Source organism: Dreissena polymorpha, chromosome 8 (genome assembly GCF_020536995.1).
Source record: "Dreissena polymorpha isolate Duluth1 chromosome 8, UMN_Dpol_1.0, whole genome shotgun sequence".
In the NCBI taxonomy this organism is placed as follows: Eukaryota; Metazoa; Mollusca; class Bivalvia; order Myida; family Dreissenidae; genus Dreissena; species Dreissena polymorpha.
This window is the reverse complement of record NC_068362.1, coordinates 77075842-77088613: the sequence shown is the minus strand read 5'-3', so window position 1 is coordinate 77088613 and position 12772 is coordinate 77075842. Positions and strand designations below refer to the sequence as shown.

Here is a 12772-nt window from a genome sequence, read left to right as displayed (position 1 = left end):
ATATTAATAATACATTCAATAATAATTGTGAGAGCTGTCTTCAGATTTCCCCCAAAGACACCCAGTACTGGTTTTTGTCCCAGGAAACGGACTCGAAAGCATTTCAAATAAGCCTAAGGCTTTCTATGCAATTGAGCTAAAATAAATAGGTTTAAACTAAATAATAATACAGTATTCGGTTGGTTGGTTTCAGAAAATTCAGAAGAAGGTGCTGGTGAAGGCAGACAAGTGGGGCCGATAACAATGAGGGGTTGTTCCAGGGGCCATGTACACCATTGGTCCAAACTTCTTAGGGGAATCTAGACTTGAGTTGTTTATGTGAAATCCAGTGTTTTGATTTTGTCATACAAAATTGTAAATACTACACGTAAGCAAGAATTATTAGTTTTGAACATTTAAATGTAAAAAGGCGTGTGAAACAGTGAGACAGCTTTGTGATTGAAAGACAATTACTGAATGTGTTGTGTAATGCCTGCACATCAGTCGATGTTGATTAACTTATACCATAAGACAAGAGTTGTACTTCAGTTAACATAGATCAAGCATTTTTTATGTACAAATTTAATGTGGCTTTAATGTGGTATTTAAAGCAAAATTAATTTGATTATTTTGTGACAACAGTTTGTTTCGAACAATTACAGACATTTATTTACTTCTTTGTGAGCTAGGCATAGCATGACAATAATTAGTAATTACCATTATAAAGTGAATGAGACATTTAGTGGAGAGATGATAGGCGAGACTGTTATTTAAGGGTATATTTATAAGGCCTGATTTTTATAATTTTCTCTTTGGTTGTGTATTGTACACCTTTGTCAAAGTGCCTTAACAAATATGATTTTTCTAAGATGTGTATTATGTGCTATGCAGAGAATAAGATTTGGGTTTGATACTTGTTTTAAGTGTTCCTTTATAATGTGTTTGTTTGAGTGTAGTTATTGTTTTTCATCTAAATGCCACAGGTGCTTTGATTTGCTGTTAAATATATGAAATCTGGATAAGTTGTTTGAAACATTACCGACCAGCTTAGCCAACAGATGTAAACTATGCAAAGGATATGGTGAAACATTAAACTTAATGTTATTTGTAAACAATTGTGTATGCCAAAGTACTTCTCAATGGTTTTGATCAACATGTCCTTTGTTTTATTAATTTTATTTAAGCCTAGCTTCGAGAAAAAAGGCCTTGGCAAACAGCGTAGACCCAGTTGAGACGCCGCATCATGCGGCGTCTCATCTGGGTCTGTGCTGTTTTCTTAAAGGAATTTCTGTAAGAAATATTCTAAATATAGAAATAAATATACTTGACATCCCTAATTTTGGAAAAATTGATTAAATTCAGAAGGATGGGATAGTCCACTAAGCATAAATGGGTTAATGGGCTGTTAGCTTATCTGGGCTTTTAAGTTTGTAGTGCTAGTACAAACATTAAAGTAATTCAGCAAGTTGCTATTGTTGTGTCAAGATTATTTGATGTAAGTTTACTAGGACAATTTTGTGAACTGCCATATTAGAGCAAGTAATTTGTTTGAAATATATTTTATATGCCCCACACATAAAGGGATGCATTAAGCATTACCCTTGTCTTTGTGGAAGGATATTGAACTGAAACCAGTTTGGGTCAGTTGTCTTTTTGTCTGCTGTAGAATACATTGTTGAATTTTCTGTGTCCAAACATGTCTTGGCATGTTCAAACATCTGTTTAGTTTTAGTTGTATTAGTGTCTTGAATGTAAAATAAAAATAAGATTTGGGACACGCATTTATGTTTACAATTACAACTTTACTTTCACTTAAATGCATCTATGTCTAACCTTATAAATTTACTTTATAATACATCTGAATGCTAGTGTACAATCAAAATAATCTATAAAACACACATTTGTAAATATTTTTGCTTAACCCTTTCAGTGCGGGAACCGAATTTTGAAGGCCTTTGCAAACAGTTTGGATCCAGATGAGACGCCACAGAACGTGGCGTCTCATCTGAATCCAAACTGTTTGCTATTCTGATAGTATTCTTTGAAAAAAAATCGAAGAAAAAGCTAATTTTAGAAATTCAGCAGAAGACATTTTAGCAGACGACAAATTTCCCAGCATGCAAAGGGTTAACTGGTATTGATGATTTGAGTGTTTCGTGTTTCTATACTTTCTTGACTACCGGAAATTACCGAATTTTTCTCTGTACAACGACTGTGATATTGATGTGTATTTAGTTTACATGTACAGTAATATAGACTTTACCTAGTTGCATTTTTGGAATCACAACTTTATCAATGGAATGTTTGTATACATATACAGACTATTAAATAAGTATATGCAAGTAGTGCTTAGTTTTGTCCCTTGGGTAATGCAAGATTGACAGAAGATCGTACTTCTGACATACTACTTCTAACTAACCTTTTTTGCGTTTAAACCATAATTCTCTCAGTATATAAATATACACGAACATCTTATAAGCATGTATTGTTTGTAAACATGGTTCTATGGTTATTTAAGACATTTAGCTTGTTCCAAATGTACCAATTATAAAGTACCAGTACATGTCATAAATGTAAGATATAGTGTGTTGTTTATAGGTTGTGTAGAGTTTTGTATCATAGTTGCAAGTAATTTATTTTTGAATAACAATTATTGATGTTGGTTTCGTCTAGTAACATTATGTCATAGAAATAAAGTCTTAAATGATAGTTGCAATGTTTTAACATTATATTTATGCCCCCCTTCGAAGAAGAGGGGGTATATTGCTTTGCACATGTCGGTCGGTCTGTCGTCGGTCCGTCCACCAGGTGGTTTCCGGATGATAACTCAAGAACACTTGGGCCTAGGATCATGAAACTTCATAGGTACATTGATCATGACTCGCAGATGACCCCTATTGATTTTGAGGTCACTAGGTCAAAGGTCAAGGTCACGGTGACCTGAAATAGTAAAATGGTTTCCGGATGATAACTCAAGAACGCTAATGGCTACGATGATGAAACTTCATAGGTACATTGATCATGACTTGTAGATGACCCCTATTGATTTTGAGGTCACTAGGTCAAAGGTCAAGGTCATGGTGACCCGAAATAGTAAAATGGTTTCCGGATGATAACTCAAGAACGCTTATGCCTAGGATCATGAAACTTCATATGTGCATTGATCATGACTCGCAGATGACCCCTATGGATTTTGAGGTCACTAGGTCAAAGGTCAAGTTCACGGTGACCCGAAATAGTAAAATGGTTTCCGGATGATAACTGAAGAACGCTTATTCCTAGGATCATGAAACTTGATAGGTAGATTGATCATGACTCGCAGATGACTCCTACTGATTTTCAGGTCTCTAGGTCAAAGGTCAAGGACACGGTGTCCCGAAATAGTAAAATGGTGTCCGGATGATAAATCAAGAATGCTTATGGCTAGGATCATGAAACTTCATAGGTACATTGATCATGACTGGCAGATGACCCCTATTGATTTTCAGGTCACTAGGTCAAAGGTCAAGGTCTCAGTGACAAAAAACATATTCACACAATGGCTGTCACTACAACGGAGAGCCCATATGGGGGGCATGCATGTTTTACAAACAGCCCTTGTTTCTTTTGTGATGACCTTTGGTAATAATTTTGAAATAAACAAATACCATAATGCAAAAGTCAGTGAAGTGGTGTTTTACCATGCGTTCACATAATCATTTATGCAAACTCATGGTACTTTTTCAATAATTCAATCATAGTTCAATTATTCATAGCTCCTGCATGTTTTAGCATTCAAATGTTCTATCTGATGAGCCACATATGAGTTCAGTGTCTTTGGATCCAAATTAACTATTTGGAGAATTCACAGGCAGCCGTGACATGTTTTACCAACTGTTTCTCAATCTCAATCTTAACTTTTTCCCATTCCAGGTCACAGGGACCTGTAAATTAAGTTCAAAACACGCTTAAACTGCACACGCATGTTCGTAAGGTGGGCTTCATAGATTCTGCGAGACATGCTAACCATGTTTGAAAAAATATTTATATCAAAACACATGTATCTGTCAAATATTTGGGCTCATGAACTTTTAAAAACATAATTATGCGTCTTACACGAATCAAGCCTCGCACGCATGTGGTAACGAACGGGCGACACTTTAAGAGTTATTTTCATGCGAATGCAGATTTGATGCTTGTCATAAAAAAATGTTCATCTTTGTGTTAAAATAAAATTACCTTCGTCATGATAACTTTAATTTGTAAATTATATGTACAAACTCATACACTTAGCTTAAAACATCTAACTTTGAATTGGTGTTATTGAATCCCAATTATAATGAAAAAATAATGTAATTTAAAAAAAAGTTTTAGTTCAGTTAAACATCCAAAGAAGTTCTGCTTTAAGATTCGTTTAAAATATCCATGCTTTCTAACTGTATACGCATTGTCAACTCGATGTTGTGTGTTGACATATAAATGGGTGGACGCAAACATTATTTTAATGAACACTATGCAATGTATAGAATGACGTCCACACGGTATTTTTACATTGGACACATTTTATTTTTTTTAACTTGGATTTCACGTTGATGCGGTTTTTTGAAACAGCTTAATGATGCAAAAAGAGACAAATAACTATTTTAATAATGTTATTACTTTTAAACAGAACTCATCACCCCGACCCGATTAGGAACCTTTTCAAAGGTTGTGCATGTATTGAAGTTTGTCATTAAATGCTTTAAATTAATAAATGTTAACATTGAAACTAAATAGCTCCAGTAAAGACACAAAAAATAACACTAAAGAAAGAAAATGCCATCCTCAAGTGGGCTCGCGCCACTGAAAATTAGAGTAAAAGTCTAGCCCTTAAACAACTCGGCCATCCGTGCTTATAGGGCGAGTGGTGTATTCGATACTTTATTTAAACAATTTTGTCACAAAATATAAATAACCACAGACCTAAAAACTATTCAGTCGTTTCGCGTTTGTAACGCTGTATAATTGTCAGGTTTTTAAATCTTCAAAAGATGCATACCGTATACTAGATAATTTCGAGCACAGTAAATGTTTAGTATTGCTGTTTCCTCGCATATATCATAACAACAACGAAAATTTGCAAATCTGAAAAAAAAAATCAATTGTGTCAATTCAGCAAAACATGAAAATGTCCCTTTTAGCGTGGTCTACCGACTGCAAAAAATGATTCGAATGTAATGCATGTAGTCTTACATTCAATTTATTGTGTCAATACAATTGCGAATGCACATGAATAAACGACAATAAACTGCTTCTGTTTTATTAATCTGTGGCTATTTTTGGATACTACATGTGGTAAAAATATGTTATGACTTCTAAAGAAATATCCACATAGTAAATTAGGATACCGTATTAAATTGGTTTACTGGTACAACAAAAAGCCTGAAAATGAAACCATATGAAATGTTGGCATTCCTATAAGTTCCACATCGTCGTTATGAACGATTTCTAACCATACAGATTGTCCTCTCCCAAGACGCGTCACACCGTAATTTCCGCCCATTATGCGAGGGGTACTAACGGCGCCGAATAAATTTACTCCATCCTGAACCAGCCTGACATTCATTTCGCCTGCGTGTGTGTCAATAGTAAATGCAAAAAAGTAAACACCCGGAACATGCGCCGTGAAGACCCCACTTGCTGCGTTATAGCCACTTCCGTCGTTAATAACAATCTGGTTACATCGTACGATATGCCCGACATGTAAATGCGTTAGCTCCTGATCAAGATATGCACTGAAAGCCACATTTTCTTCTACATCAAAACTCCTTGTATCCCTCATGGTACCGCCCGTATCTACAGTTTCGGCGTTGTCGCTCAGAAGCTGTTTATTAGGTTGATCAACAACATCACGTACCTGTTTGTGATGAGTGTTTCTTTGTCCCGCTTTTCCAAATATCCTTATGGAGGCTTTTTGATGATTTTCCTCGGTTTCTTCCTGTTTTGCTTCCGCACTTAAGTTCGCCGTCACGTTTTTCGCTTCTTCAGTACTCCAGATCGCTGCGACTTGACTGCTGCCTTTTTCTAACTTGGCGTCCTTTATTTTCCCTTCAAGCGCTTCGATTCGGTCGCGATTACTTTCATACATTTCGAGCAGTGTTTCATATTTCATAAGAAGATCCGCATGAACCTTCATCATGTAGTCCAGCCTCGTGTTGCAATCTCTACAAGATGCATCTTCAGTTCCCTGGGAGAAATGCACGGAACCCAGAATGAACAAAAAAATTATCAACATCGCCATAACGAAACCAATAAATGTGGCGTTCTGTCCATAGATGTTGTATAAAACGTAACATTTTATCAGACGTGTAAGTTATCAGTACTTAAAAGAGCGCATAGCAAAGTTGGCAAGATTTTGTCACGTTTATCTTAGCAATAAGGGTGAACCAGTGACCTACATTTAACAACTGTATATTAATATGTCGTTTTAAATGTTTTAACAGCGCAATGTATGTCCCTTTGGTACACTGACTTGACTGTTAAATCGCTGCATGCACCCATTTTTACAGGTTGTTGTATTGTTTGGCATGTTTCTCATCTGCACGGTAATCTTTGAGAAATTGACTTATGCAATTTAAATGTCCTTCTTTCAACATCTGTGTTAAAAGATAACTTTTTAAACTACTTTAATAACTTACTTAGTATACAGACCAATCAAAGGATCGCCTTTCCTTGAGTGACCGAAACAGCCAAGGGATACTTTACGATTGAATGTCTTGAAAAATATGCTTCTTAAAAATGTTTGCTGCCGCAGACATTCTAAACACGCTGGTATAACGAAAAATTGTTGACTGTTGTCGAGATGACGCTGAAATCGTGGGGAGGGGGTATCACTTAATCACAGCAATATGACAAACAAACATGTTTGTGTAAATAAATTCTAATGTTTATGATTCCTGAGCAAATACATGTAGTACCGGTACTCATGGTCGGCTATTGTCGACAGTCTTTTCCCGGCGCCAGCAGCCTACGCGCAGAGATTTGACTGGAACCAGCATAGCTGGATCAAATCCCTGCCTTCATAACCAACCACGTGATGATAGCCTAGCCACGTGCTACAATAATTGTCCTGTTCTTATTCTTACTTTTTATAAATTAGGTTGTTTATATTTTTAGAATAAACCTTAACATATACGATATATTTAAAATATAAAAGAAAATGATGCTACTTTTCATAATACTTAAACCATTAAACAAAATCCTACCAAATTTGGTAGTATTTTCTTGTGATGACAGATTTCGTATGTGAGAGCATAGATCGACAACTCTGCGTGGAGATAGCGGCGTCGGGCGTCGAGGGTCGTCAGAAGTATATCGTGAACGTAGGTCGTTACCGCTCTAGATAGTCGCCTCAATATGACGACCATTGGTCGAAATAATCATCTTGACAACATCAAGGTCGAGGTTCAATTCATATCACGTGCTTTTAACAACTAGGTCACCGAGGAAAATCTGATAAGACGATTAACCTGTTACCATTACGATAAGAAGACACATTTACTGGTCAATCTTGATGAATCTTTATGGGTCGAGTGCGCACTTCTCATGATACCACCCGCGTCAAAAACTTCATCGTTGTTGCTCTAGATCTGTTCAATAGCTTTAACATCGTCACCACGTACAATTATGCTAAGAGTGTTCCTCTGTTCGATTTCTCTATTAAATTTTATAAACGTAGCTGGGTGAATCTTCGTTTCATTTCATTTATCTCCTCATTAACGTTTGGTGTTTCTTCAATGGAGGAACTCAGACTGTACACAAATTGTCCCGACAATATGTATACATTATGAAACCAGTAAATGACCTTTTTATGAAACTTAATAATTATAATTAAGTGCGCACAAAAATGTTGAAAAGATAAGTATTTCTCTTTACAGAATATTTCAATTATATAAGGGCGTAAAGGCTTCCCTATACTGTCCTATTTTAATTCGTCGTTCAAAAAACGTTCTAAGAGAGCAATTCATCCTCTTTACCCATTGACATGACTTTTTGACCGTTGTACTTTTACAAAACCTGTTACATATAGGAACACAAAATAACATCGGTTGTTAGATCAACATTTTTACAAGAATTAAAGAAGTAAAATGTGAACATTGAGTTTGATTAGTTGATCAGTTGCACTGTGCCACTTGGAATCGCTTAATCAATATACAGGCACTAGTGTTTACAAAAAAACAACATATTTTTACCTGACTCCATCTTCATAACTTCGATTGCAGGCCGATTTTAATACCAATAAATTGTGTTATATGACATGTAAAACGACTACAAATTAAGAATTTTCCAACATTCTTCCAACATTGAAATAACTTTCATGTGCAAATTTCTAAATCAAATGTAGGATAAATGAAACTCCAGAGACATTATCAGGAAAAACCTGCGTACAATACGAGTGTTGTCTAATTATTAAGGGCCCGGACTGCAGATAGAAACAACACGATTCAATATCTCGAAATCCAATTTATAAAGACTATTAAATTCAAAATATAGACTAAAAAGCGTATACAAATTGTTGGCCAGCAATAAACTCATGGAAAATGGAGGAGAACAATTAATCTGTATGATTAAGAGAAATTAATTATTCTCTCATTTAAATAACACGGTCGCATTCCAACAACAGTCTACACATGAAACTATATTAACCACCAAAATTAAACTTTTTGAACGTATATTTCTACAGAGAACATATCTCACAAATAAAAAAAATCGTCGTCTGACGCCAAAAGCATTCACATCACAGATTGTGCAATGTATTGAAGTTTGTCATTAAATGCTTTATATTGATACATGTAAACATTGGATCTAAAAAAAGAATAAAATCAAAGCGCTGAAGGCATTGAAGTTGTTCGCTATTGCATAATTTAAGACACAACTCATTTACACACGCCATTCAAATTTATAAAGAATGTGTCGTAACGCACGAGTCGAGATTTGTGTGCACTTTTTATCATCCCATTTATTTTATAGAGAATTCTTAGACAAAACAACAACAACAGGGCCCTTTTTGGACGTTCTGAAAGCATAGACAGTATGATGAAAATGGTAATGACAACTGAATATAAAGACAATTTGCAATCACCATCATATTAAATGAATATTGTTTGAATATCGAATATCTATCTCACTAAGAATATAATTTCATGATGAAAATTCCCTGTACAAAACTTTTGATTTTTTACACCATATACAAATTTTAAAAATATACAATAAGATAATTGATGAACATAAATAAAAAATAAATCTGCGAGCAATACTTTTTACTCACGAATTAGGTAGTCATAAAGACAGCCCTGTTGACACGTACTTTGTTGTTACTTGTTACCCTAGCAGTTCACACGGTGTCAACAACTCTGACCTAAACATAGGCATAGAGCACTAATGCGCTTTTCGGCGTAGCTGTTTTACCCAGCTTTTCACCTTAAATGACTTTTATATAACGCCAGCAGACACGCGTGAATATTTTCGAATATTTCATAGGCTGATTCGAGATAAAACCTCTTAACTTCGGCTACATCACCGTATCTGTGCTCAGCGCAAAGGATGTAGCACCGTTCAGTGTAAGGAATTCCTAGACTACTCTCTGTATGTTCAAACGACACAAATTGTGGCCCAGTTACAATTACGCGTTAAATCCCATTTCGCAGAATTTCAGGGTCAGTACTCGTTCAGTATCGTCCGGGGAATATATAATTGACCATCGATAAACACAGTTTTGCTTTCAAGATGAGGAAACAAAAATTACCGAAATAGTTTAGTGTCACGAAAGAGGAAAATCGTTTAATTATCCAACCACAATGTTTGCCGTAATCGGTCAGCACGTCTGAAAATTGTTCCTGAACGCCTTGATAGGCTGCCCTTATTTACAAGTTTGCTATTTTGAATTCAATTTTGTATCGAAAAACATTGTTCTAAAATGTGCCATTTACAATTCGCAATGAGATTTTTAATGACCCGCGTCATGCGAAAATGGGTCTTATTCCATATGCGCCCATCATATATATAGCCAATTCAGCCTGCGCACCTCTCAGTCTGGTCAGAAGATACATAATGAGACCATAACACATTGAGTGATTTTATAGCGAACAGCATAACCTCTGACCAGACTGCGCAAATGCACATGCCGAAACGCATACGACCCATTTTCGCATGACGCGGCTATGAAAGTGTGATTTAAATGTGTCGAAAGAAAACTGCGTTTAAATCAAATATTAACATACAAAATATTTTGATAGTGAAGAAATATACTCATAATAACGCATGTGAGACATATGACGTGCACCCCCGAAGTATAATTTTTATCTACTAATTTGTGGTTTGACAACCATAACACACATTGTATGCGGTGAATATGCGATTTACAAGTGAAAAAAAACAACACAATAGTTAAACTTTTGTTTTCAGTTTATTTATTTAGAACCGTAAATTGCAAACTTCATTTCAAAGTCGGCATTTACGGCGACAACCTTTTTAAAAGATATTTCTGGTTATATTTTTTTTAATTCGGTTTTAGCAATTATAAAGCATTTTTGAGGTTGTCAATTCACCTTCTACTATTGCGTTGTTCGCACCCGTAAATACAAAAGATCGCCGCTATCTGTTGAGAACAAAAGAAAGTTTTCCAGAAATATCAAATTTAACCCCGCTGTAGAAGCATGAACGAGATTCCGAAACAGATAATTCTTATTATATTTAATTAATTTTATTCGGTTTAAGCGATTATGAAGCTTTTTGTTGTTGTATATCGTATTCCTGAAGTTATTGTTGAATTCATGTTCAACGTTTTATAAATTGAAAATATAAACAAGCGTAACCTTATACTACTGCGTTGTTTTCCCGAATCTATTATTAGCCTCGGATTATGAATGACCTGTACTACGTCATTAAGACGCAGCAGATAGTGGACTATTTCAATCATTCATAAATAATTTCTTCCGCGACACGTATAATACAAACATTGTTTATTGATTCTTTTCTATACAAGCCCCGTTCGAAACTATTCCATTTAACACGATATTCACATAATGTTTCCATTTGTGAATGAATATAGTTGGATAACTCAAACCTTTTGCATAAATTATACAACTCTTTCTCGCGCGGATACGGCAGGTGTGGCGGGTAGTAGGCTTTCCGTAGATAAGCCGAACCGACTTGAAATTTTCAGTAACAACATTAGCTGTTCGCTACGCGAACAACTAATAAAAGAAAAAAAGTAACCCTCGAACCACTGACCCCTTGAGTAAAAGACTTTCTCGGTCATCCGCGCTTATTTAATGAAAGATGAACTTTATACTATATATAAGCAATTTTCGTAGTATCACAAAATATAACGACAGCAACAAACTCCCCAAATTATTCAATCTTTTCGCGTTGCAATGCTTTAGATATTTCAGGTTTATATTCAACCAATATACAACGGCGCAAGGATTACATTATATATGAGCAAATTAAATATTTGTAGTATGTACATGTACAATATATTTTTGTTTCGCAATAAGATCATTAATGAAATCTCATCTTCAATACCTCTACATTGGACGATTGACCAGTGATTGGTGATTACTAACAGATGACTGACTGTACTACATGATGGAATGCTTTTATATTATGTTGTAAGAATACTCGGAAGCTTCCTTTTTATTCAGTATTCTCGTAGGTTACTTACATGTTCGCGTATTAAATGTAATAAATCCAAATATATTTTTTGTTCTTGTTTCTGCTTTTGCACATTCTTGTAAGATTTATCCAAATTATGTTTACGACTGTCTGCTTGTTAAAAAACACTGTCTGTTAAAACTATTAAAGTATAATGATGTAAGTATACCCAGCGGTTTATTTCACGTTCAATGATAAGATCTCTCCACACGTCATGCACGTGGTGTTATTTAAATACGTTTGTATCAGGGAACATCTCATACATGTACTTAACATATCTTTATAATTGTTTCGAATCAGATGCTACTAAAATAAAACACTTATTTCAAATCGCATACGTATTATGACAACAGAAATAAAAGAAAAAGCCTCTGACCGATTCAGTAAAAAGTGAAATGGTCGGCGCCTATTTTAGTCTATGTCGTTTTTACCACAACAGATTCAAGTTCGCCTTACATGTGATATTCGCCTCTCACCATTGAAATAACACTATAAAAGAGGTTGGTTTTGTGTGTTAATGAGTCCCAATTATACTATAAAAAATCATCTTTGAAAAAGGGTTTAATTTAGTAAAACCTTTTGAGAAGTGGTGCTTTAAGATTTGTTGAAAAATATCCATGTTCTCTGACTTGATAGAAATGGTCAACTTGACGTTACTGCGTGTTGCCTTATGAATGGGTTGACGCAAACATTATTTCAATTAAAAATACCGGTATACAATTTACAGAATGACGTCCACAATGTATTTTTACAATGAAAACATTTTTATTAATTATAAAAAAACAACAACTTTGATTTCATGCGGTTGTAAGAAACAGCTGAATGATGACAACAGAGACAACTAACTATTTTAATGAAGTAATTACTTTTTTTACAGAGCCCCCACCCCGACCCGATTAGGAACTTTTTCACAGATTAAGCATGTATTGACGTTTTTTATTAAATGCTTTAAATTGATAAATGTTAACATTGAAATTAATCAGCTCCAGTAAAATAACAATAATAACACTAAAGAAAGAAAATGCCATCCTCAACTGGGCTCGAATAACTGAAAATTAGAGTAAAAGTCTAGAGCTTAAACCACTCGGCCATCCGTGCTCATAGTGCGAGTGGTGTATTC

General features: G+C 35.0%; 2 protein-coding genes across 2 annotated transcripts in view; one reads left to right on the top strand and one right to left on the bottom strand.

Moving 5' to 3' along the window:
* The window catches only part of LOC127840652 (uncharacterized), a 72103-nt gene extending 69415 nt beyond the window's left edge, over positions 1–2688 (top strand). Inside the window, exon 27 of the mRNA XM_052369065.1 lies at positions 194–2688. Coding sequence (XP_052225025.1) covers positions 194–241 — 48 coding nt within the window. The 3' untranslated portion in view covers positions 242–2688. The remainder of the gene's footprint in view (positions 1–193) is intronic.
* Positions 2689–5243: 2555 nt separating this feature from the next.
* Positions 5244–6347, bottom strand: LOC127841487 (collagen alpha-1(VIII) chain-like). Its single transcript, XM_052370333.1, has one exon. It carries the CDS (start codon positions 6236–6238, stop codon positions 5360–5362), a length of 879 nt encoding a protein of 292 aa, XP_052226293.1. The 5' UTR covers positions 6239–6347; the 3' UTR covers positions 5244–5359.
* Between the last annotated feature and the right edge of the window lie 6425 nt (positions 6348–12772).